At 43.4% G+C, this 26,546-nt stretch overlaps 1 protein-coding gene across 1 annotated transcript in view; it reads left to right on the top strand.

The window, feature by feature from the left end:
* Positions 1-23,094, top strand: part of SLC18A2 (solute carrier family 18 member A2) — a gene marked incomplete at both ends in the record, with an annotated part of 30,578 nt that extends 7,484 nt beyond the window's left edge. The window contains 13 exons of the mRNA XM_082486231.1: positions 2,431-2,489; positions 4,401-4,484; positions 7,523-7,615; positions 8,052-8,141; positions 8,250-8,293; positions 8,369-8,429; positions 13,564-13,659; positions 17,017-17,095; positions 17,333-17,384; positions 17,836-17,899; positions 19,463-19,582; positions 20,135-20,268; positions 22,984-23,094. Coding sequence (XP_082342357.1) covers positions 2,431-2,489; positions 4,401-4,484; positions 7,523-7,615; positions 8,052-8,141; positions 8,250-8,293; positions 8,369-8,429; positions 13,564-13,659; positions 17,017-17,095; positions 17,333-17,384; positions 17,836-17,899; positions 19,463-19,582; positions 20,135-20,268; positions 22,984-23,094 — 1,087 coding nt within the window. The remainder of the gene's footprint in view (positions 1-2,430; positions 2,490-4,400; positions 4,485-7,522; positions 7,616-8,051; positions 8,142-8,249; positions 8,294-8,368; positions 8,430-13,563; positions 13,660-17,016; positions 17,096-17,332; positions 17,385-17,835; positions 17,900-19,462; positions 19,583-20,134; positions 20,269-22,983) is intronic.
* Between the last annotated feature and the right edge of the window lie 3,452 nt (positions 23,095-26,546).

Here is a 26,546-nt window from a genome sequence, read left to right as displayed (position 1 = left end):
CCTGTTTGTCCAAGGTAAAGGAGGAATGGTATCTGCAGCTGCAAAAATCAAGAAAAATGCTAGAGCAGTATTTCATTGAGCATTGAAAGTGACTTCCAAAAGACTGGTTTTCTTACAGCATTCAACCCCCAGCAATCTTCCAAGCGTAGGAAGCCTAGTGGAAGAATTGAAATCTGCTTTAGCTTGATAGAGTATCGCTTAGAACTGGTATGATAGCCCTTCTCTTTGTTTATCTCATTAACGTTTATGGAAGATTTCACAGCTTCTGTCTCTGATCTAGTGATGGAAACGTGGTTGTGGGAGCCAATCTGGATGGCATTTGTCTTCACGCAAATAACTGAATTTTAATTCGGTGCACTTGTAGCAGAAGCAAATTGCTGTCTCATGGCCCCTGTGTCAAGCTAAGAATTGCCTGACTTCTGTACTGAAATCAGACTTCTCCCCCACAGCGTCCATCCCAGATGCCTCTGGGGTGGCCTTGACAGACACAACCCTGCTTTACTTTGCAATGGAAGAAGGCGTAAGGACATTCAACCTTTGCTTTCATATCCCAGTGAGAGATGATATTGCTCACCAACAGCAGTAGCCATACCCGCAGGGTTGGTTTTGTTTTGTTTTGTTTTTTTATCTGTTCTTCTATCAGGGCTTTCTTTAATTGAAAAATTCTAAATCAAAGCAATTACGGTCAAACTCTCTGTAGCCTGTTCTACCAAAGCCCACTGGGAAGGGAAGTGCCCACTTCAGCTCTGACGCAGGCAAGAAGATTGTAATGGCTAATTTTTTATTTCCCCGTGTACATAGAAACATCGGTGGAGATTAGCATCCCATTTCATAATACCTACTAGACACACAGTAAGAGAAGAGACAGGCTTAGAAAAATCATCCATTTTAAATAGAGCAGACAAAAAAAGGTAGTATTATTCTCTTACAGGCCAGGTATCAAGGTGCTGAGAGATTAGAATGATTGTCATAAGGCTACAGAGGAAGGCTGTGACAGTGCTAGGGATTTAATTTGGACATACCAGCCCAGATAAGTACCACGAGGAACTAGCCTCTGCTGGAAATTTGTAACACCCACTTACAAATTTCACCTAGAAGAATCTGCACATTATGTTTTTGTCATATTTTTAATGTAGAGATAATATTTAGGGCAAAATTGTTCTTCCTTAGAGATTTCTGTGGCATGTAGAAACGTGCGTGTTAGATTTCTTTCATTCACAAAACTCAAATGTTACAATGAGACATACAATGGACATTGAGCCCTGCACTTCAGAGAGTTTTCCATTATCCGTGGTCCTTACTTGTATAAAAATTTATTATTGAAAAAACAAAGCTGAAAATAATTAGGTTGGTTTACCTACGTCAGGACTGCTATTGTTAAAAATAAAAATGAATTCTAGACTCTTCCATTATTTGATTGACCAACTTAAGCCAATACTGCCAACGTAAATGCCAAATACTGTGAAACTGGACATCGGAAGTTGAAGTCGATCAGTACCCCTTTGAAAAACATCGCCCATTGTTGGAGAATTTGGTCATTAAATAACATCTTTGCAAATACATTTGAGATGCGCAATCCTACAAAAAAAAAGAAGCTGTGAGTAAAGTGTGCTGAATAAAATATACAGATTGTCTTAAGAGCTACCTGGGTAGTCGGTTTGTTTCTAGGGTAGATATTTAATGATGTGAAAAACAGTATATTGTGAATTTTTTGTTGAAATTTCAGTTTTAGCTGCTCAAAAAATGTATTTGCTTTCCAGACAGGAAATTTGTTATTTCCTGGAAACTCGAAAATACTTATAGCAACCGGACGTTTCTCCAGGCTGTTTGGAGTCCTAATGAAGAAGCGGGCTGATGAAGAAACCGTTGATCAGCTCCATTTTTACTCCTAGACCCACAGAAAGCAAAATTCTTATTCTCAGACTCTCTGGGACTCTTCCAGTGCTCCTGGCTGAGGCAGAACTCCCAACAAAGCAGACGACAAATTTTTCCAGTAAAAAATACATTGATTTGGCCATGTCTCATTACCCATTGTCTCATGAGAATGGAAAGAGATGAGCATTGAAACGCTACTGGGATACTTCAAAGCTCAGCATGCTCAGACAAATCTTCCTTTCCCATATCCTTGGCAACCCCAGGGAGGCCCAGAGGGGCTTTATTGGGAACAATTATGGTGGAACGAGAACAGGGCGATCAGATTCTAATGAGAAGGATTTCTTCCAGGGATTTCAGATACAAAGTCTGCCGTGCCAGATGAAAAGGCATTTGTAACACGGACAAGTTTGATCATGTGGTCCACAACATATAGTTCAAAGCCTACCGAGGAATTACACGTTGGGTTTTTGTGGTGTGTGCACTCATGTGAGTAAGTCTAACTCAAAATGTCAGTGAGACAATCCCAGAAATGTCAATGTTCATTTTGTTTTCCAGAATAGGCTACCAGATTCCACTGTTTGCTGGCTTCTGCATCATGTTTGTGTCAACAATCAGTAAGTGTTCACATCTTATTTGGTCTGGCCCAGATGCGACTTTTAAATAAATGATCTATAATAATTATCACTAGGAATTCTTGTTGATGTGCAGGAACTGACTGCCAAGGAGAATTTAAGGGTGTCTGCACCATGTGGATGGTAGTGCCAATGGGATTTGACAAGTCCGCTCTTACAAACATGCTCTAAGGAATTCATCACCTTGCATCCCACCTCGGCAGGTCTCTTTCTTAGCTGAACCTTTCTCTCAGGTTCTTGTACTCTGAAGTGGTGCTCGGTTTTAAACTGATAGCTATGGGACGGCTATCAGCCACGAGACGGCTATTTTGCAGGGTCCTTAACAACTAGCTGTCGTAGGGGCTTATCAGAAAAATCGTGAGGCTGCAGTGGCTCACGAGTAGAATATGAGTCAACAGTATCATAGCGTTGCTAAACATCTCTGTGGGATGTGCAAACAGGAGCATTGCCCGCAAGTCAGCTGAGATAATTTGTCTGCTTTAATGGCATTGATAAGGCTTCAGCTGCTGTTTCATGTTCACTTTTGGCATGGCACTTAAAATTGTGGACCAGATGGAAAGAGTACAGAGGAGAACATCAAGGATCATTAGAAGCCTGTGAGGAATGATGAAAGAACCGGGTTTTCTTCAGAAGGCAGCTGTAAGGCATATCAGAGTCTATGACAAAAAGGAAGGGAACAGTTTTCCATGTCCACTGTATATAAGAGAAGAAATAATGAGCTTAAAACCGTATCATCAAGGGGACTGAAGTGCTGGAGATTACCTGGTCTTTGAGTCACTGACAACTCTGCATTTTAGGAACGTTAGACAAATTTTGGTTGGGATGGAGATAAGAATAGTAACCCTAATTCATGGCAGAGGGCAGTGCTGTTGATTTGCTGGCATACTTTCTTCCTTTATTTTTCTTGATTTTTCTGTCTCCGCATGGGTAGCAATTTTTGTAAGACCTGGTGAAACGCCCGAGAAGCACAATGCCGCCGGGCAGGTGGGAGAAGTGCATGTGGATTAGGGGTTTAGTTGGTGTGTAACTGCTTCCCCCAGCCGTAAGCTGGCTGGCAGAATTCCTTAGGTGGCCAACAGATAGGAGCTTTAAAAAGTTTTTAAAAACTCACTGTAGGTGTAACGATACTGATCATGACACAGGCTCTATAAGCAGAGACGGGCTTGGGTTTCTGGAACGCTCCTGCTTTCCAGTGTTGTGGATGGGGAATTCAGCTGGACTGATGAGTGCAGCACCCGGATGCTCTGTCCCAAAAGGCAGAGTGGAGCCCGGGATAAAATCTCTTGCGGAGAGATAGCCAGGCACCTCCTCAGGTGCAGTTTCTCTGGCGGTCTGCTGTTGGGAGGCTCAGGAACTTGCTACAGCCCTTGAACGGGTGGAGCAGGCTTCCCTGCACCTTCAGCCAGCTGTGCTGCACAGCACCGCTGGCACAGCTGGCAGCACCAGGGTAAAACCTCTCTCCACCCATTTGCTCATCGGAGGAAACATCAGCGGGGGCGTTCAGTCCTGCTTTCCCCGAGTGCCCGGAGCTTCAGACTGCGCTGCCTTAAACGAAGCTGCGGGGAGGCAAGGCTGGAAGGAAAGGTCTTATAACTCCTTCTGCGTGCAGCTGAATCAGAGCAGGGTGTAATCAAATCCTAAGTAATTAGTTAAAACTGCTTGTGCGCTTGCATTCTGTGTTACCAGGAGGCTTAGACACCTGAGAGCAATTCAACACTGACACACCTAAATGCAATAAGAGAAAATAATGCAGTTAGCATCGAAAGTGGCACAAGTCACTGTAAACGCTTGACTAAATTGTATGAAGTTTTTGTGATAGTTTCAAGAAATCTAACTTTTTAACCTAGTTAGAGTTAACCTGATTTTAAAAATTTACCTCTGTTTTTTCTGTAGTGTTTGCCTTCTCTGGAAGCTACACATTACTGTTTATTGCCAGGTCTCTTCAAGGAGTGGGTTCCTCTTGTTCTTCGGTGGCAGGTAAGAAAAGAGATGATAAAGTAAAATACAGATCACTCATTCTGTCATTTTTAGTCATTTTCTAAATTGTGTTTTGTCTGCAGTTTCAATAATTAATACAAAGACGTTCAATTAAATCGATTTCACATTTTTTTTTTCTGTCCCTTTCATATAAAGTAGCTCAAAAGCAAATGTCTTTTCAGACTTGCTTGATGTTTGGGTTGCAGTAAGGTAGAGCACTAAATGAACTGCACTCTCCCTGGGATTTCTGCATCTGCGTCTTCAACATTTTAAATTCATTTTTAGCCATTTTAAAGGTCATTGGGAACTTATGTTGGTACTGATTGTAAAAGGGACAGCAGCTCTGTCTGTTACTGAAATTTCTGTTACCAAATGTTATTTTCAGGGACTTACCACGCTGTCTGCCAGTTTGGACTCAGTTGACCTGTACCAGATTTCCAACACAAAATTATAATTTTTAAATGAGTGGGTGGAACGGAGTATGGGTTTTCAGCCCAAATTATTCAACCATGACTGAGACTGGAGAAAATATGTTTTGTTCATGTTAGAACATTTTTGCAGCCTTTTATTGGAAAAATTTCCCGTGATGGCAGCAGAAATATAAATTTGTCTTGGGAAGGGAGGTGAATACAGTGTTTTGTCAGGAATGTGCCTTTTGGCTTTCTCTGGAAAATTCCCCTTCCAAGTTGGACTGGTCTATAAGCAGGGTTCACACACGCTCCGTAGAATCTTAACAAGAATTTGGCAGCTGGATTCCTCCTAGGTTCCTTTTGCAGAGATTTTGCTCCCAGCCCACATTTGGGCAGCGCTGCTTGGGGCAGCCTGGGAGATGCAGAGCCCCAGACCGAGCTTTCCAACTGGGAGCGGGAAGCACTTTATGCTTAAGATAGGTTGGAAGCTGCTCAACAAGCACTAGTTAAGTAGAGAGATTTAAGCCTGGATGAGTAGTGGGAAGAGTGGGGATGTGGCTAAGGGAGCAGGCAGGGGCTGGGATGAGGAGCCAGGGATGGGGAAGGCAAAGACAAGCAGGAGGGGTAGAGACAAGAATATCCATGTCTTCTACTTGCAACAGTTAAGGTTACAAGTCAAGCTTTCCAAAGGGAAGAAGTGCCAGAATCAAAATTATTGTTTGGCTTTAATTCAGGCCTTGTGCATGTGTGCGCCTTGAGATACGGCTCTTAGACAAATACATGACTTTTTCACAGGCAACCTACAAAATAGAGCAGAAAAGGCCAAGAAACCATCTAGTCCACCCCCTTCCTGAAGGCAGGATCGGCTTCATATTGTCATTCCTCATGCATACTTGACAGGCATGTTCTCAGTAGCCCCTAGAAATGCCCTCAGCCTGTAGCTTTGTGCTTAAGTACCTTTACTGTGAGGAAGATTTTTCTGATGTCTCATCTAAATCCTCCTTACTGTCATGTAAATCCACTTCTACTTCCCATACTTGAGAGAACATGAAGAACAATTTCTTTTCTATTTGTGGCTCTTTTTCATATTGCAAGACTATTATCACATAGAATCATAGAACGGTTAGAGTTGGAAGGGACCTTAAAGATTGTCTAATTCCACCCCCCCTGCCCTGGGCAGGGACACCTCCCCCCAGCCCAGGTTGCTCCAAGCCCCGTCCAGCCTGGCCTTGAACACCTCCAGGGATGGGGCAGCCACAGCTTCTCTGGGCAACCTGGGCCAGTGTCTCAGCACCCTCAGAGTAAAGAATTTCTTCCTAATATCTAATCTAAATCTCCCCTCTTTCAGTTTAAAACCATTATCCCTCATCCTATTGCTACACTCCCTGGCACAGAGTCGCTCTCCAGCTCTCCTGTAGACCCTTTAGGTACTGGAAGGGGCTATAAAGTCTCCCCAGAGCCTTCTCTTTCCCAGGGTGAACAACCCCAACTCTCTCAGCCTGTCCTCATAGGAGGACCAGACCCAGCACTTGGAAGAAGCTCTGACTCTTTACAAGGAGCAGCAGCAGAGAGAATTCACATATCTCACAGGCAAAGGAAGTTTTCTGTAGTGTTGCTGCCAATCAGTCGTTTACCCCCACCCCCCACCCCAGCATTTGTGCATGTAATCATTCCTACCTAAGTGTAAAACTTGATGTTCTCTTCTTTGTATTGCCTCCTATTTGTTTTCCCCGTATATCTCTCCAAGTCTCACAAACTCACTGCAAATTCTGATCCTGTTCTCTAACTTGCTCTTCAGCTGTTCATGCACACAGTTTGGTGTCATCCACAATTTTCTAAACTTGTTCATCCACAGAGGACCTCTGCTCTTTTGGCGCACATGATGGATTGTATTCACTTACTGATCAACCATGCAATGTTTTGTTTCCTTTTTCTGGTTCACTGTATAGCTGTGGACCTTATTTACTGACTCCTACTTAAACCTTGATTTGAATACGGGGTTATTAATTTCTGTGAGGACTCTTCTGCAGCATTTACATCTACAGTGTCTGAATGCTTCACAGAAAACACAAATAAATTGGGCTTCATGTTTCCTTTTGTGAAATGAAGGCTCATCATCAAATGCAGAAGTGAGGCACGTAAAAGAATTCTTTTGATTTTGGATGTTGAGATTGAAATACTAATTTTCAAAGTAATCAGATCAGCATAATACCTCATGCCCAGAGCACAGCTAGCACTGACCGCAGTTACAGCCTGGAGTATAGATAATATAGTGAATTCTTGCCAAGAGCTTTGTTTCACCTAGTTGAAAAGCATCAGCCTTGTGAAAAAGACAGGGACAAAGAATCTAGCAAATGAGGGCATCATTAAATTGCCTGAGTAATACTGTATAATGGTACATGGTCTTTACATTGCGAAACCTCCCTTTTGCTTTGATGCAAATTCCATGTGGAGGGGGTATATATATTTGTATTTTTATATATATATATTTGTGTTTATTTATAGGGAGATGCCTGCTGTCATGTCTGTGTAATGTTTAGTAGGGCTGGCAAATGATGGCCACAAACTATAGTACACAGTTGCTTAATTTTGTGTTTTTCTCTCTTTTTTTTTTTTTTTTTATTTTAGGGATGGGTATGCTCGCCAGTGTATATACAGATGACGAAGAGAGAGGCAACGCGATGGGAATCGCACTTGGAGGCCTTGCTATGGGAGTATTAGGTCAGCGAGGTGGGGGCTCTGCTGGCAAGAGAAACCACCCCCCAGCCCTTCCCCAAACCATGTACTTGTGATCTATGAGAGCAGCACAAGAGTTTCATTGAGTGCAATGGTATCGTGCTGTCTCCAGATTAGATTCATGGTGGATGTTAAGAATAGTTTTTCTCACAGAAGCACATTTCTTATGCGGGCACATATGTTAGGCAATAATCTCTGAGATGTTTAGGTTTTGTTTAGATGGAAGAGTATTTGGGGGAGTGAAGAATATGGTTATTGTCATGATCAGTGAGCTTTGTGTTTAGTTGTTTGTTTTTTTTTTTTAAATTGAGCTTTTCAGTCACTGAGTGCCAATAGCAGGATGCCCAAACGCTTGCAGAGGATGTTTGTTCAGAGCCAGAGATGTGGCTTCACAACTGTGTCCTCTCTTTCTCCCTGGCAGTGGGCCCACCTTTTGGGAGCGTCATGTACGAGTTTGTGGGGAAGAGTTCTCCCTTCCTGGTGCTGGCAGCACTGGCTCTGTTAGATGGAGGTCGGTAAATATGAAGAGTCAATATCGCCATGTAGAACATCCCCTTTGTATTCTTACCGTCTAACCCCCTTCTTGAAGAAATGTTACAATATTGATTTCTTTTCACAGCTGTTCAATTATTTGTTCTGCAGCCATCCAGAGCACAAGCAGAAGTAAGTATTAAGGTAAAACATTCTAGGCAATAGATGACACTTTGCCTTTCCTAATCCCAAGCTTTTGTTTCATAGAGTCAGAAGGGGACACCTCTGCTGACACTTTTGAAGGACCCGTACATCATTATTGCAGCAGGTACCAGATCTATTTTTTTTCTTTAAACTAACTGCTGGTGTTGTACCTGGCGTCCTGGGATGCCTCAGGCTGAGCTGCTTTAGCAATATTGTCATTTGCCCTTTTCATTAACATAAAGCTCAAAGAAAAAAAAAAATCATTTGTTGGTCATACAGGATGAATATACCAGTAGAAATAAAACTGGCAGAAAGTTTGAAATGTAGGTGTCTTTCCAGCTGAGAGGACACTAACGACTTGCGTTTGCTTGCTAAGGCAATGAGATGTGGCCGTGGCTTTTGGAGAGAGGGATTGCCAGTACATCGCGGGCAGGTGCAGGGAATAACCTGAGCTTTGTTCCCGTTTGAAGAGGGAGGGAGTTTGTTCTCTAGAGCATGGATTGTATTTCGAGCGTGAATGGTGAATGGCGTTTGGTATTACATGTATCATTTGTCTAATGATTCTTTCTGTCTCAAGGGAAGTTTGCCTTTTCGCATTGCATTTTGTTGAATGTTTATTCTGAAGTCTGTAATTAAGCCTGGCCCTTTTTCCTGTTCATGAAATATCTGAAAAGAAATGGCAACTTTTACAGTTTTGTTCCTTCGTCCTAACCTGCTTGTCCACGAAAGCAATTCTCCCAGGCGTTTTTTACCTTTGCTGTTTCTTGGTGTCCTTGGGGAATGACCATTACCCTAACTTTTTGACTAGACGCTTGGTCAAGCTGTGACTAAAGCTATACAAACCCTTTTTCTTGAGAAATTCTTGGAGCATTGAAAGACCTTTTCATAGAATAGAAGTATTCGAGGGAAAACAGTAGCAAAGAGAATACCTGTCGTAAGAGACCGGATCTATCATTCATCTGATTCCGTACTTTGTCTCTTACCGTGCTTAAAGCAGGTGCTGCAAGGTGAGGTTCATCTAGCATATAAAGGAGATTTCTGGAGAATAATGTAATCCCTCCCAAGGTCTAATCCGTGACCAGAATTTGATTTAAACCATAAAATATGACCAGGGGACTGATTTCAAGGAGTACTTTGCTTGACTAAGACTTAGCTGCTCATGCCAAACTAGCCTTAGCCAAGGAAAAGAAACGATGCCAAAGACCATGGATCCCACTATTTTGACTGTGTCCGATGTCTGCTAGGAGCAGGGATGGACTTTGTTCCCATTTTCTACCACGTTTACATGGTAATCAATTTCTGCAGCTATTCTCTTCTCCGAAGCTGTTTTGGCTGATGTTTTGGGGCTCTGTAAAGCAGTGCTGCACAAACAGTCTCAGGGCAACAAAGTAGTGAAAAGATTCAGGGCTGAGTTGCCTGAAATCAGGACAGTGTTTGTCAGAGAGACCTCAGCTCGACAGCCCTGGCTCTTTTTCCCTCTTGCTTCCCTGCCACGTGCCTGCAGGCACCGTCAGCACCTCCTGTTCCCCTTTCCCATCTTCGATCCACAGTGGCTGGGCACAACCAGAGGAAGGGAAAGGAAGGATGTACAGAGTGGTAGGAACATAAAGACCCTCTCTGTTCTGATCCCTCCTGCTCTCACCAACTGCTCCGAGTGCCCTGTCCACCTCCCTCCAGGATCTGAGAAGGTCTCTGTGGTGGGCTACCAGCGGGGTTGGGTACAGCACGCAGGGTCTCAGCATCATCTGTACTGTTAAAGTCCCGGGATGCAGATGTTTGCTAACCTCAGCCTCTTCTCTCTCTGCTTTATTTCCCTTGCAGACCAATTTTTTTCTGTTTTTTCCAGAGCTGAATGCCAAATACCAACTCTAAATTCAGCCTTTTACCTGGCTTACCAGTGCGCATCAGTCCAAATGCAGATTTCTTGATGGAATACGCTGTTTAAATGTTAATTGCTTCCGCTGGGAAGTTGTTGCTTTTATACAGTGGAAAGTGTCTGAAAGTTTCATTTGCTGTCCCGTACCCCAGGGAGTTTGGTGTTTTCCTTGCTCTGTTTTCCAAGATGGGAACTTGTGTTCCTGATATTAGCAGGGAAGGTTGGGTACGCGGTTGGTTGGGACGGCAGAGTTAGCTCTGTGCTCCGACACCTTGAGGCAATCAGCCAAGGCGCCGTGCCGCATCTCTCCTTATCTAAACCAGGATAATATGTCTTCTGCTTCACGAGGATGCTGGGAATGTAAATGTCCCCCACTGTGTATAATAGTCAGATAGAGTGATTAGAGAGGAGAAGCTTAAAAGTCCCATTGGGTTTGCACTGCTCAGGGAGAGTAGAGGTTTTGAATGGCTTTTAAGCCGGTTAACGACCTTGTTAAAAATTGACTGCATCTCTAGTGGGCTGACTTGTTAACCACAAGTAAAATCCAGGGCCATTGTAGGAGCGCTGCAAATGGGCTAAGAGTTCAAGTGTTTCTTGCACTCGTGATTTAGGTACTCTAATTTCGTGGTGTAAATTCACATTCAATCTCCCAAGTACGTCATACACCTGAGTCATAATTGTTTGTATTCTCAAAGTACAGCACCTTTGGACCAATTTGGCTTATCTATAGCGCAACATTAGTCTTTAACACAAGGTGTCTTGAACTCAAGCACGGTGCTCCTTTCTCTCTGAAAGTGTAACCCATGTTGCTGTGAGTTAATACCATTGACTGTCAGAACAGAGAGGAGGCCAGTGCTCCCATTCACTTGCTGGGAACGGCAGTCCCTGGGGCCAGTCCTACTGCCTGGTCCCCTTCGGTGCCAGCTATAGCTACTGCAGGATGCGCTGTGGCCATTCCTCTTGAACATCCCCTCACCCTCCAGGTGGGGAGGTCACAAAGCTGTGGGCATCAGAGGGACAGGACCAGATGATGTGGCAAGCTCACATGAAAACCTCTGCAGGGAAAGGAAATAGGAGCAAATACAGACTCTGCCTCTTATGTAGATTGTGTCAGAGGTGATGCTTCAATGTCAGTGCCATCAGTACTCGCTGACCCAGGCAAAAGAAATGTTATTGACGCTTTTGGTCACTGCTAGTAGGAGCTCAGTGAATGAAGTCGCTGTCATTCTCACAGCTGGACCTCACTGACAGGGATTAAAACAACTTTAGGTGCTACCGGGTGACAAAGCTGTGTTGACAGGCGAGTTAGTTTAAATTATCAGCTCCAAAAAACAGAGCTGAGACAGATATCATCGTGAGCACATGGGTGTGGGCCAGCTTTTCACTGGGTACCTGCTTTCTCACAGAAAAACACTAGTGATGCGTATGGCACTCTGCCAAAAGCTGAGTGGGTTCTCAGCTACGGAGATGGGATGCAGCTGCAAGCTTGCGATTTCACGCCTTCTGGCCAGCGCAGGACATTTAAACAAAAAACAATGTAGGATTTATACCTTGAGATGTGGCCCTCTAAAAAGAGGTCAGCTCCACACAAGACAGAGGAAAAAAAATATTTTATCTTCTTTTGGGGAAGCTTGGCTAAGGTAGCACGGTCTCTGTTGGACTTTGCCCTGAGTTTGCAGAGTACCAGCTCGAGCTCTCGCTTTTCTTTTGGGGTATATCCTCAAGATCAGAAGTACCTTTGTCACCACGTACCTGAGTACTTTGGTCAGCTCTGGTGATGCTTCCCGCCCTAATGAGAAGTGATGCCCCACACGGGCGCACGCCGGTTTCTCATTTCTTTGTGAAGTTTGTTAAGAGTAGGGTAAGACCTTTGCTATTTAAGCCATGTGAGTTAGAGCGGCCCTGCTTCCTCTGGCTGCGCTTTGCGTGGCTTGAAATGCTTTTCCAGCATCGAGGAAGCTGCTCGAGTGTGGCTGAGCTTTTTTGGCGCGGAAGAGGGGAGCCCCAAGGTGTTCGACTGGGGCTCCTCGCAGACACGGCACTAGAGGGAGCTTGCACCAGAGTGGAAAGGTTAGCTGTGGATCTAACCTTTCGTCTGGAGGGTAAAGCAGCGCCGAACGGTTGCTCCTTGCCCCGGGAAGGGAGGGAGCCAGCTAGCCCGCGAGTTCATTTTAGGAATCGTGGGTACACAGCGTAATGTATTCTGACAGCTTTGAGCAAAGAACGGCTTCAGTGCCCATTTCGTTTTGGACTGTATGACGAGGAACTTTTTCCCGGAGAAATAATGTTTCTCTGACCTCAGACAAATTAAGGTTGTTTTTTTTTTTTTAAAATGTAAAATTTGGATGGTAAACGACTGTAAGAGTCTAGAAGATTTTCTCAAATTTCAGAGATTATAAATATTAGGAAGAAAAGTGGGAGCACAAGTTTGAGGTTGTCACTTCTACCACTGACTTCCAAACTCCTTTGAAAGCCGTTTTGTGAGGGATTAGGAGAGGAGAGGTGTCCCGTTGCCCTGCATTATGCTTTCACTGCCTCGGGGTCTTTTGAGCAAGTGAGCAAGGCATCCCGAATCCAAAGAAATACCGTGGGGTTTAATAATCCCCGCGCTAAAGCTGAAGTGCACCACTGAGGACAGACGAACTCGACACAAGCCCTCGGGGGCCTGGGTCTGCAGGCGGCGGCGTAGGCCAGAGCTGGGCCGGCGGGCAGGACTGAATCAGCACTTCCACCGCTTGTTATCCTTTGCGGTGGGGTGACTAAAGGGCCAGAAATTCAAAACAGATTTGGAAGCATTTGAAATTCACAGGGCTGGGCAAGCTCAGCCGGACTCCTGCTTTGCTGCATGGGCTTACTGGCTGCTGGCGATAGGATCTCGACACAAAGTTCCCTTTTGTAGGGGACAGACGGCTCTGCGGTTGCCTCTTGGTATTTTTAGGATCGAGACCTCCCCGTCTCATCCCAGTCATTCTCAGGTGAGGGAGGCGTAGGGTCAGAGCCTGCGCCTCTTACACAACAGGGCTCCAGTTTTGCCCCAGGAGACAAGATAAAGACCAAAAGATTGTACTTTTAGCTAATCGTTTGTACAACCGTCAGACCTCATGAACTTTCTAAATGTCATCAAGCTCACTGCAGACTTTCACGTTATGAAATAGCTTAACCTTTATTGTAGAATTTCTAGGAGAAGAGAAATAGAAAGTTCGTCTTCAGTGATTTTACATTCCGTTCTATTTAACATTAATCAACATCTGATGCGTGACAAACAGGACTTTAAAAGCACAATGTTTTATGTAAAAACATCGATTCTTTGCACGTTTTTTTGTTCATAGTCAAAAGAAATAATTACTACTTCTCTTTTTTTCCCTCCCCTTCTTTCTCTAAGGATCGATCTGCTTTGCAAACATGGCTATTGCTATGCTTGAACCAGCATTACCCATCTGGATGATGGAGACCATGTGTTCAAAAAAATGGCAACTTGGTAAAGTACAGTGTATTATTTGCATTGCTATATTTTCTATATTTTGTCTAAGGATTATCTCAGTTCTGATCCTGTGAATGAGGGTGTCCTTATATGTTTCAGGGTAGTCGTCTTTTTTTTTTTTTTTCCAATTGTCAGTGTTATCCCTGCACAATTGCAGTCGTCAGTTTGCAAGAAGAATAGGTAGTGGGTTGATGTTACTGTAGTAGAGGCTCCAGTAAGGGGCAACACTCCCATTGCAAGGAGAACCAGATGCAGGCAGCCACGGCGCTGTGCTTGTCCTGGCTCCTTCGGGAGCCCCGGAACAGCGTCTGGCAGCGAGTGTTGGCTGGGGAAGCTGCAAGACACTTGGTGAGCCGCAGAGCCAGCCCAATGGGGCAAAACAATTTCTTTGGGTTTTTTTCTTCCCAGAGGGAACCCTTCGTCAGTTCTAGCTTCAACTGCCAGGAGCAGGCAGCCACAGAAACCTGCAGCGGGCGCAGTATGTTTGATGCAGAGCATGCCCGTGCCAACACATAGTCCTTCCAGGGCTGTTCCTGGCAATGTGTGGAGGAAGGATGGAGTTTACTTGAAAGGCAGCCACCAAGGACACGAGCATTTTCCCTGACAGATGTGACACCATTTCAGTGGTTACTTAATCATCCCATTCAACAGAAAGCAACGGGAGAGGTCCAGCTTGGACCACCTTATAACCTGTAATACAGTCTCGGGAAACCAGAGTCCGCAGGCAAACTGGGAATTTGTCCTATGTATCAGGTTAGACTAGGGAGTAAAACTGGGGCAGTTACTTTCTCTTTGAGGTTGGGGGAAAGAAAAATGGACTAACGTCCAGTGAGTGTCAAACTGTGCGCAGGAGGTCAATGTGAATCATCTTGGGTGTAGGAAAGACTTACCCTTAAAAACACAATGTATATTCGATAATGTTAACAAATGTTCTGTGCTGTGACTTTTCATTAGGGTATTTTTTAGTATTAATGTACGGCATTTGAAAGAAAAAGAAAAATCCTTCATGAAAATGATGTTTGGCCGGCATCCGACTAATATCCCTACTCTACCTCAGTGTAGGTGTCCCTACGCCCTATCGAAAGCACAAACCTTAGTTCTCATTAAAGGAAGCTCAGACGTAGGGTGGCCAGAGCTAGCGGTCCTTAATGTGCTGCTGAACATGGTAATGACCGCTAGCCTGTACTACTGCAAAATTAAGGCGCAAACCTAGACGTTTTAAACCTCGTGAAGAAAAAGAAAGATTGCTTATCTACCTCCCTCACTAGAGTTTCATATTACCGGTGCAACGGAAATGAGATTTATAAATCTCTTACTTGAATAGGGGTTCCTAGAAGGAAAATACCCATTTCAAATTAAGACTACTTTTACCCCTTAATGATATAAGTAATTGACTCCATTGCGCTTTGTCTGATTTGACAACATTAATTAAAGTTTTTAAGCCTCTTAAATTATATCTTGAACTGCAGGGCTTTAAGCAAATAATTATCTTATGCAATTTGGAGATCCAGCTGTTTGAAGCATGATCTGAGGAAGGTATAAAGAGCCTTGATTTCATCAATTAATGTCCCTGTGCATAAAGCTTATTTAGAAAATTACGGTTCTGCTTCAGTATACAACAGCTTACACACTAACCTGCAAGTCTTATTTAACAAGCCTTTGCGGTAGGTTGTTTTGGGGTTTTTTTACGGCTGTCAAAGTGTGCTATATGTGACCATTTGTAAAAATAGACGGCTCCAAGCAGTACCGAAGTAGCTGCGGTTACACAGGTGAACATATTTCCCCAGCATCACCATTGTAACCCACAAGGATTTTAATCACAGGATATTGCTGTGCTAAAAATTACCTCTCCATTGTTTTTCTTATGAATATCAGAGAGATGGGAAGGAAAATGGATAGGCAGGAAATGAGAAAATCTATGTTGTCTTGGTGAAAGATGAGGAGCATATACACTTAAAGGAAACGGTTTGATTGTGTACCGTAATGTCACAGCTGCTGGCTGAATTGAATTACCCGATTTAACAGTGACCAAACGGAAGGCTTGTCGTGGCATGCGTTAATTTGTCAGACTTTCCCCGTTTTGTCAGGTTTGCCGGTTTTATTTTGCTTAAGAAGATGCAAAATTTAACAGGAACAACACAAAAATACTGCGTGCTGTATCTTCCAAAACACACGAACCATTCAACACCGTTGCACGAGGACTCAGCATCAGGCACAGCCACCCCGTTCCTCTGCCTCGCGGATATTTTTCATACAAGCTCTTCTCCTCAAGGGCAATCCCTGCTCTCGCCCAGGCCTGCAGCATCCTCCCTGGTGCTCTCCAGGCAGCCGGGGCAATGGCACACCGCTCTCCGTTTGCACTTCTTCCTTTGACATTTCCCCTCCGGCCGGGTCCTGCCCTGCGACTTATGTGTAGGGAGAGGATGAATCCTCAAGTATAGGGTGTAATTGGCTTTTTTTAATCCAGAGATATTTCTGGCCACTCTGCAGCCAGCATCTGCTCCAGATGCAGCCGCTGCTGTGGAAACCTCGGGACTAGAAAACACGGCTGGTCCCAACAGTATGTTTTTCCGAGTGGATGTCGGGGAGACAGGAGGGTCTGGGCACCCTCCCATCAGGGTCAGAAGGAATGGACTCGGGTGCTCTCGTCTCCAAATCATTACAGATAATTATTCTTTTTAAGTTTATACCAATAACTGATTGGTTTAAAATTAACTTTTACAGTAAATACATTTCAAAACCACGTTTTTAAGGTTTTTTCCCCCTTTACATGATTGATATAGGCTTGGCTTCGATCCCTGCTTGACCAAGGACCATATCATGGCGTTACAAACTCGCCTTAACACGAGGCCTCGCAGCATTCACAGGTGTGGAGGGGGACCGTGACTTGCAAAGCCACAGCAGCAGTCCTGCTGTCCGCTCCTCCGGGGGGGCATTCGCCCACCCCTGACCCTTCTGGGCTCTCTGCATGTGCTGAGCACATGCTCCATAAGCCACACAACCAAGGAAGAGTTGCTTTCCTTGACCTATCCCAAAGGTTACTGTAGTTAGATATAAACTTTTTGCTCTTTGTTGTTCCGTCCCCTCTCCCGTACCACTTCTTGTAGCTGATGCTGACAAAACTCTTTTCAAAGGCATGGCATTGCTCCTGCGTTTCATAGATGATGTCCTTAGATTTCATGAAAAGGCTGCAACAAACCGGATATTTGATTTTTTGGGGGGGGAAGGGGAGGCTATGCACAAAGACTCTGTTAGACGCGTCCAAATCAAAATTGCAGTGTCTGGAATTTATTAGTTTCTTCTAACGCTTCATTGAAATCATTGCTGATAAAACATCTCATTCATATTTTTCAGGCGTTGCTTTTCTTCCAGCTAGTATCTCTTATCTCATCGGGACTAATCTTTTTGGAATACTTGCGCACAAAATGGGAAGGTATGCTTAATATAAAAATACTAATAATCTTCTAGTCTGTTCATGTACCATTTGCAGTGCTTCCCAGGACAGTTTATAGATGATGGAAATTATTAAAGTTTGTTCTATAGTAGTAAAATCGCTTTTTTGAACATGTCGCTACTGTGGTTGTAACTTCAGACATGACTCTGAAATATTCGAGATCAGCTCTAACATCTCTGTGTCACCGATCTCTGAGTGATGTTTCTTCTTTGATAGGTGGCTTTGTGCTCTGCTCGGGATGCTAATCGTGGGAATAAGTATTTTATGCGTAAGTAGAAGATCATATATCTTTAAAACCACCTACATGCTCCTATGTTCCTCTTCAAATATGTGCTTTCTCCATGAGATTTTGCTGAAGTTTCTGCTTTACGGTATGTTATTAAACAGTGTGTAGTTAATAGGTTCCAGATCGGAGTTTTGAGTGCTTTCAAATTTCAGTGTTTCAATTATTTTAAGGAAGAACAGCTCTGAAAGGAGGAGGATGATCCTTTTTTTGAGCTGTCACTCAAAAGTTTATTCTTGCTCATAATGGTGAGTGAGTCAGTGGTTTCATGGCACGGTTGTCTGGAACAGTAGCCCAGAACAAGGACCAAATTCTAACTTGCACATCTGTACCAAGTGGGCCATAACTACTCTGCAAATTTATCTTAGAAAAAGAAAACTAACCTCATTAGCACGTGCGGTGTGACTTAGTTAACTGCTTGACATTTCTTTTATAGGTACCCTTTGCTAAAAACATTTACGGGCTCATTGCACCAAATTTTGGAGTTGGATTTGCCATTGGTAAGAAAAATTACAACGCTTCCTTACGGTCTGTTGGGTATGTAAAAAAGATGTTATATGAAGTCACACGGAAAATTAGTTTTGTTGCCATTCTGACCTGACAGTAGCGAAGCCTGAGCTGTGGCCCAAACTGGTGGGTAAAGCAAGAAGGATTAAAGGATGGTGCTCAAGGCAGTTTGAAGCAGGCTGCTGTTAGATGAGCTGGATTATGAAGTCTGTCCAGAATTGCTCCATCGTCCTAACCAGATCTTTCAAACTGTCCACGAATTTATACCTTGTTTTCAGAAACAGCGATGCACTGCCCAAAACCCGCAGTCTTCCCTGTTGTAGAAAATAACTTAAAGAGACACTTTCAAAAAAAAAAACCAAACCCTAGGCTAAAGATTTCGTTGATCGATAGGAATTCCCAAGCCCCCACACACGTACTCTTCTTCAAGTAACATGTGTGAACTCTGCCTCTGCTGGGCCACGCAGTCAGGCTGGAGCGGTGGCCGTGGCTCGGATTTTAGTGCTGGCTGGCCAGCAGATGTTCTCGGGCATCTTCGCACACGTGGGATGTGTAGTTAGGAGAGCAGATACAGGCACAACTACAAATCTCAGCAGTTTTTGCAGCTGTACTGTTTCTTTCTAGCAACGAAAGTGTGGTTCAAAAGACATGTTAAAACCGCTGTAATAATGTTATTGACTGGAAGCTAAGGCAATCTTTTAGGTCTACAGTAATCACAGAATCACGGAGTTTTCAGAGTTGGAAGGGACCTCTAGAGATCATCCAGCCCAACTCTCCTGCCAAAGCAGGATTGCCCGGAGCACATTACTCAGGACCGCATCCAGGCGGGTCTTGAAAATCTCCAGGGAAGGGGACTCCCCCCCCTCCCTGGGCAGCCTGTGCCAGTGCTCTGTCACCTGAACCGTAAAGAACTGTTTCCGTGTATTTGAACGGAACTTCCTACGTTTCAACTTGTGCCCATTGCCCCTCGTCCTGTCACTGGGAACCATTGAGAAGAGCCTGGCTCCATCCTCCTTCAACCCACCCTTTAGATACTTGTACGCCATAATAAGGTCTCCCCTCAGCCTTCTCTTCTCCAGGCTAAAGAGTCCCAGCGCTCTCAGCCTTTCCTCATGAGGGAGATGCTCCAAGCCCATAACTTTCTCCTAAAGGAAAGGTACTTGGCTGGTAACGAGAGGTAAGAGCCCCTGCACAGACAGTTGCTGGGAAGTGTGTGATCCGCTTTAAGCTGACATCCCTCTTGCGCTCTGGCAAGCGTCACATGTACACATCCATGCATGTCCATGCGTGACCTCAGACACTGCGAAGATCACAAAAATAACACGGATAACATGGTTAACACGGGTAGCATGGATAACACGGTTATTGAAGAATAAGATAATACAGGTTTTTAAGAATTTAAACTTATTTAAGAATAAGCACCCTTTTAGTTACTTTTGCATCCTGTTTTAGCACATAGTTAGCCAAGACGTTAAAAGGAAAAAAAAAAAAAAAAAACAAACCAAACCTAAACGAGCAGTATTTTCCTGAAATGTGTTTTCCTCTCTCGTGACCAGGAATGGTGGACTCCTCCATGATGCCTATTATGGGCTACCTCGTAGATCTGCGTCACGTGTCGGTCTATGGCAGTGTGTACGCAATAGCTGATGTTGCCTTTTGCATGGGCTTTGCCATAGGTAAGTCCAGCCTTTTCCCGCCTACAATGCACAGTTAAGAAAAGAGAATATTCTACAACAGGAGGTATGAATCCCGGGGGCATTTGCAGGCTTTTTGAGCAGGGGTTCTTATTTTCTACAAGAAATCAAAGCAGGGGGAATTGTGTTTGGCATCTGTTCCCCTCCTCTGTGCTCAGCTTCGTTAGCTCTAAGAGGCTCCTAAGTGTCAGGCACCGAACACAAATAGGGTATCCCTAGGAAAGAGGCGCTGGAACAGTTAAAACTAACACCACAGCTGTGCTCCGAACAGTCTGCGAGGGGAATAGCTGCCCGCTGAGCCCCTGCCTCCTTGGGTGCGTGATACAGACGCCCTTAGGAGCATCTCTCATTTCTTCAATGAATGGGGAGTACGGAGCCGGGAAAGGTTTAAGTTGTAATTACAAACGTGGCTTTACATTCCTCAAATCAATTTGTAAAGTGGGAGTTTTGTACACAAAATTACTGCTGTTTAAAGTGACCGCTGCAAATCTTGTGTCTGAGCAATCTTCAGAGAAGGGTTTTTATTTATACAAGGTCCCTCTGCTGGCGGTGCCATTGCAAAGGCCATTGGATTTCCATGGCTCATGACAATTATAGGGATTGTGGATATCCTCTTCGCTCCCCTGTGCTTTTTCCTTCGAAGTCCACCTGCCAAAGAGGAGAAAATGGTAAGCATAACATGGTTTCTTTCTTTTTTTTTTTTTTTTTTTTTTTTGTTGTTGTTCATTTGTTTGTTTGTTTTCAGTGAAACAAATGGTAACTTATTTCTGGATCTTTGCCTCTAACTTCCCCAAAATGGGCTCAGCATAGTTTATTTCACCCTTACGCATCATCTTTGGAATAAATTCTCCCTTCTTTTTATCTCCAAGATGTATAAAGAATTATTAGTTACGTGTTACAAAGTCCCAAATGTGATTATCACAAAACAGGGTCCAGCAGACGTTCATCTGCAACGGCGTATGCGGTGGTGGAGTCAGTGTAAGAGGCAGTTTTGCTTCCTTGAAGTGCCAGAACTGTACTGACCAATTTTGGTTTATCCCTTTGTGTGCCTCAATCTGTGGGTTGGGTTTTTTTTTTTCCTGTGGTCCTCTACACTATATTTTGCATCATATTTTTTCCTCCTCCTTCTTCCATCATGCAGATCACCTCTCCTTACAAATTAACGGCTTCTCTACCTGTACCATGGGTACAGTCTTACCCTGACTCTTTTTTTAATATAACTTTGCCAATGACTTAATTTTCTAGAGCAGGCGGTGCTCCCCAGCTGCTCTATGGTGCGTAAGAAGAATGATGCTTGGCCAAGTCAGCGCTCTTACCTGGTTCCCTGTGACTCGCAGCGGGTATCTGGGGGGAGTCTCAGAGCAGGCAAACGTGTTCTGATACGTCCCTAAAATTAGGGGCTGAGACCCAAGTCCAAGCTGACTGCGATTAACAGTCTTTAACAGACTTTTTTCCCCATTAAAGTTCATGTTTGCTCTCTGGCTCCATGTAAAAGTCTACTTTCCCCAAACCTGGAGTGAGGAGTTCCCTTGCTTATTCCATGAGTTCTGCTCCAGGACACCCACCAAAGTGCCTGCAGGAACGTTTCACTCCTATCGCTCACTCTTTGCTTAGCCTGTCACCCTCCAAAAAAAAAAAAAAAAAAAAAAAAAAAAAAAAGATTCCTGCTTTGGTTTTGGTAGTCCTTTTCCTTCATTTCCCCCCCTATGACATTCTCCTCTCTCCCTTCCTTTCCCATTTCTGTAGCTCAATTCACCCTTTCATATAACGCCCTTTCTCTGCTCCCCTCCTCCGCTGTGCAAGACTTGCCGTCCCCTGCGACTGGTACCTGATGGGGTTCAAAAGCCCTCTTACTGCAGGAGGGGACCCACTGCTTTGCTCACCAGGTTTCCTCTGCTCAGCGAGATGGGAAACTCCCGGGGGAGCTACAAGGCAGTGCACTCAGAAGGCAGTGCAATGCCTCTTGCGATTCCCAGGCTGGGAAAATCCAAAAAAACCCCAAGCATCGATCTTTGCGGCAACATCTGTCGGCAGCTGTAGGACTGGTCAGCCCTGCGCTCCAGCCTTGCTCACGCTGAACAAGGCTGGCTTGTGCCCAAAATGTAGTTGCTAGCTGTTTATTTGGGTGAAAAGAGAATGTAATTTTGCACGCTCATGGTCTTGCTGTGCAGCGCCACGTCTCTGCAGGGCAGGAGCAGAACCTGGCGGGCGCCGGGGCCGCGCACGCCCTGTGCTGGCACAAGCGGAAAAGCTGGAGGGATGAATCCTGCTGAAACAGGGGAGCACGTGAGGCCAGAGACCTTTCGCTGTGCACATGTTCGGACGGCAGAATCCCAGAGATTCCATCTAAGCCTTTCTTATGACCTTTGCAGACTGCACTGATTTTTTTTTTTAAAGTGTTTTTTTTTTTAAAAAACTTTTTCTTTTTTTTTATACACACTGACTAAGGCTGAGGAACAGAAAAGTTAAACACGTAAAAGAAAAAAAAAAAAAAGCTGCTGTTTACTAGAGCCATGAAGTTTATTGTGTCCCTCCCTGGTCACTGACAGGATTTCATGTGTAACGTGGTAATTGCTGAAGGGACGGGATCCCTCCCCACAGCCTAAACACCTTCCACAGCCTCTGCCCCCGCAACGCACATGGAAAGGCAGTGACTCCGATTCCCAAAGTGGCTCGCGGCAGTGAACTGGCGTGCCACTTCTTTGCGTCTCGAAAAGAGTCAAAAGGAGGGCCCCTTCTTCATGCTCTCTGTGTAACTAATTAAAACCCAAACTTAATCACACTGAGCATGAAATAAGTTACGCAACTGCTCCGAGTACAGCCTCTGATTGTCCTAGGAGAAATTCATCAGGAAGGACGTAATGTGGCGGCTGGCCCCTTTGAGCGCGCCACGGCTGATCCCGTGTAGCTTGCTATGGGTGCAAAGTCACAGTATTTGGACCACCACTCTCGGCAGATCCCAGTTACGCTGTTCTGGAGCTCCCCAGGAAGGGGTGGGAAAAGCAAAACTTGTCAGGAAGGCTCAGCTTGAGGCAGTAGGACTCCTCTTGCTCATTCATCCAGTTTTTAATAGATGATTAAATACAGGAGAGAGAAATTACTGTAACGAGCGGGCAGGTAGATGTATTTCAATTTAATATATGGGCTGCAATACTGGTTCCAGTATGGTAACAGCAATTTGCTGGTGACAGCTATAGGGCCGAGATCCCACCTCGCACAGACCTTGGGGCTTGCTTTACTCTAATTGAAATCGGTTTGGGTTCCGCTTTGACGGGGGACAGGTGAATGCCCGAATGGCGGATGCAGCCGGGCGGTGCAGTCAGCCCCAACCTCCGCCGGCCGCTAAGCTGAAACCTTAACGTTCACACTCTGCTTTCTTTCAGGCGATACTGATGGACCACAACTGTCCCGTTAAAACAAAAATGTATACCCAGAACAACATCCAGTCCTACCCCATAGGTGACGAAGAAGAAGAATATGAAAGTGACGAATAACGTTCAAAGCCATATAACTCATCTTGGTGTACAAAATGCAGTGTTTCGCGTGAAACATCTCATGTAGAAATAGGTTTCAGTTGTACTGTACATTTAATAGTGAAATGGTCCAAAAAACCCAAAGGTATATTATTCATCGCCCATGGTTACACAGCAGACTGCTAACCGCCTTATAAGGAGGGGAAAAGCTTTTGTAGAGGATCTGTATAGTGTTAATCTTTATTTTGTGTCTTTAGTTTTATTGAATATTATACTATATTTTTGATTAAATGTGTAGTATAACTCTGTATAAACATGAATTTTGAATATTTGTTTTTTTAAAGTCAACTCACTGACCCAATATTTCATATTTCGTTTGGAGTCATTAAGTTAATGTCAAGAGCTTGGGTCTTTCTTATCTAATTGAAAGAAAAAAAAAAAAAAAAAAGCAAAGCTCAAAGAAAACCCATCCAATTTACATCCTTCTAAACCGTACCCTTGCAAGTACATCCACAGGCGCTGGCGGCTGGAATTCGGAGTGTGGACATCACTACGAGTTTTTTTGATCGACTTCAGATCATATATTGGTAAAATAAAAGGCACATCTGTGCGGATTCCAAAAACGAGCTCTCCCTGAACCACTCGTGGAATGTTGGAGAAAACAGTATTTTAAATGGATGAGAGTACAGCTATCAGTCAGTACTGGTTAACGAAGTTTTAGCCCACCAGCTGTGCAACGCGAAGTCCCCAAATCCACAACACCGGATAAACGGGTAGCTATGAATGTGCGCTGTTCCTTTCCCTTAAAGGGTATAAGAACAGCATGAAGATCCTTTTTATATTTCTATCTTTTGAATCTTTTAATTTTAACATATCTCAACTTTCTTTTAGATGCGTCTTAAGTGACTGGTTAAGAAAAGCTGCAGTGTCACAGTATTTAGTCTTCGCGAGTACCAAAAGTAAGCCGATAACTTAAGCAGTTCAAAGAAACCCCCTCTATTTTGCCTGAATTTGCATACTTATCTAGAAATTCAATATATATTTATTTTTCAAAAAATGAAGTTAAAATATCAACTTTGCTAAAGATAATGAAAAAAAAAAAAAAAAAAGAGTTTGTTGCCAATATCTCTTAACCTTTGGGTTCACGGTCCAATACAGGCAAAGCACTGTATTAGGCAGTCCCTATCTAAAATTAGACTTTTAAAGAAAGCATTTTAAAACAACCCCAAATGTCCTTATCAACCATGGTGTATCTTTTTCATTTGTAAAATTAAAATCTTTATGTGCCTTCTTTCATGTAATTGCAGATGTTTTATGTACTACAGCATAGATACTATGTTTACATATAGTTTTGTAAAGTGTATATACTATGGTCAGAAAATATGAAAAATAGAGTGGATCAAACTTCAAGTATTGCTTTGTCAAAAATTATGCATTCAGACTGCATTAAAATAAAGTTATCTAAAAGAAGTTCATGATCTATTGTAATAAGGTAAAAATAATAATACAAAAAATAGAATCCCCCCCCTCACTCTTTGCCTTACGCATTATGGTTCACTGTATACTGGGGGGGGGGGAAAAACCCAACAAATATTTCAGATGGTGAGAAAGCACTCCTCAGTTCTAGTCCCTTTGTAGCTCAGGACAAACACTTTCACGCCAGGTCATAAATACATGCAACTTGGTTAAGTAACTGCGATAGCTTCTGAAAATCAGTCTGTCATGTGGCTGCTGGTCTGAGATTTAACTTTTGGGAAAGAGATAAGGCCAAAAGGTGCGGTACCAGGGGACACCCCTGTCTGTTCTTTAAATAAAGGTGAAGATTCTGAGACAACAGTGTAAGAGGCTTAAATGGTGTGAAAGGCCAAGCAATAGGTCCTGGAAGTGGATTTTTCAGATCAACCATAGATTTTTTGTGTTGGTGTATTTTCTATTTCATTCTTTTGAATGTACGACAGATGGAAATACTCCTTTCAAAGCTGAGAGGTGTTTGGAGACAGACATTAGTACGGCAAAAGCCAAGATTCCGTCATATATTGACTACTTCTGCCACCGAAGCATAGAATGGCTCATGTCATGGCTTGGTTTTGTACTTTGGAGCACATCAAAATTAAGGAAGAGCTCACCTTATTCTGCAACACAAAACAAGCATGAGAAGGAAGCCCGAGGACAGACGGATCGATCACATCCCTCTTCTGTGGACAGAGCCAGGTTTCTACCAGGGCCTCACAGAGCAGCATCGTACCCTGGTCGGCACAGGAGAGCCCCAGGGCTCAGAGCCTGGCTCTTGCTCCACTCTTGGTCCATCAGAAGTTAGAGGAAGACAAGGGCTAAGCGCCACGCAGACACCCATATTTGGGCCCTCTATGCCGCCTTTTCCTCCCCAAATAGACACCTAGCAGTTGTTCCACATCTTGGATTGCTGGAGGAATAAGTAATCAAACAAAAACTTTTTGCTGACAGCCAGGCAGTAACTTTAGTCACAGAAAAATATACAAAAAACCCATTCTGTCCTGGAATAATTGGGGTTCTTTTATATTATGCATATTTCTATCTGTGTTACTTTAAGTGTGATAAAGTCACTTTGTTCATTTGCTCCCATTGTTTAGTCCTCCCCTATAGTTGTAAACTTCCATGCATCTTTTATTTCAAATTTGAAGGAAAAAAATAAAGGTTAAGGAATTATAAGGAAAAACTGATTAGATAAAAACGAGGGAGTAAATCAGTAAAATTTGTTTTGTTATCCATTAACACTTTCTGACGGACAGGACAAATCAGAAGAATTTTTCTTGGACAATTTTTTCCCCTAATGTGGCTCTGGTGGTAGTCGCTGTCACCTATAATTGAATGGCAGCATTAGATGTGCATTTCTTGAAGGTCTTAAACAAAACAAAAAAATCCCACAAATGTCCTCAGCATTTTATAAGATTCTCTTCCTACACAAAACTCAACTGGAATCACCATTTTGAAAGAAAACTGTGCCTACTCTTAAACTGTGTACAATAAAAATAAACGCACATGTAAATAGAAATAAATGCATAAAAGCCCAATTAACCCACCCATCAGTAGTTTTATTTAATGCAAAATGTGTGGTTTTCCCTCAAAGATCTTTCGTTTAAGTAGTGGCTTTAGATGATAAACTAATGCAATGCAAATATTTAAAAAAATATTAACACAGTGCAAAGAAGTTGATAATTTAGCAAAACTATTTTATTAAAGCTTATTCTCATGATAAAATAATAGCCAACAAAATCATATTAGGTAGATCTTCTGCAAATGTGTGTAGCTGCCACCTATTCAGATATCATTAAGTCAAGATATTCTTGTTTTCTGTGGTATTCTTTATTTTCAGCTATTTACAGTCAAGCATGAAGCAAAGATTACATCAGGAATGTAGTATTACAATTTTCCCCTCGAGATTCACCGTTTATTGTAATTAATGCCAGACAGGAATTTACGTTTTCCTTCTTATC

The sequence above is a fragment of the Vanellus vanellus genome (genome assembly GCF_965231255.1).
Source record: "Vanellus vanellus genome assembly, chromosome: 7".
Classification (NCBI taxonomy): Eukaryota; Metazoa; Chordata; class Aves; order Charadriiformes; family Charadriidae; genus Vanellus; species Vanellus vanellus.
Note: the sequence above shows the minus strand (reverse complement) of the source record. Positions and strands in the feature narration are given on the sequence as shown.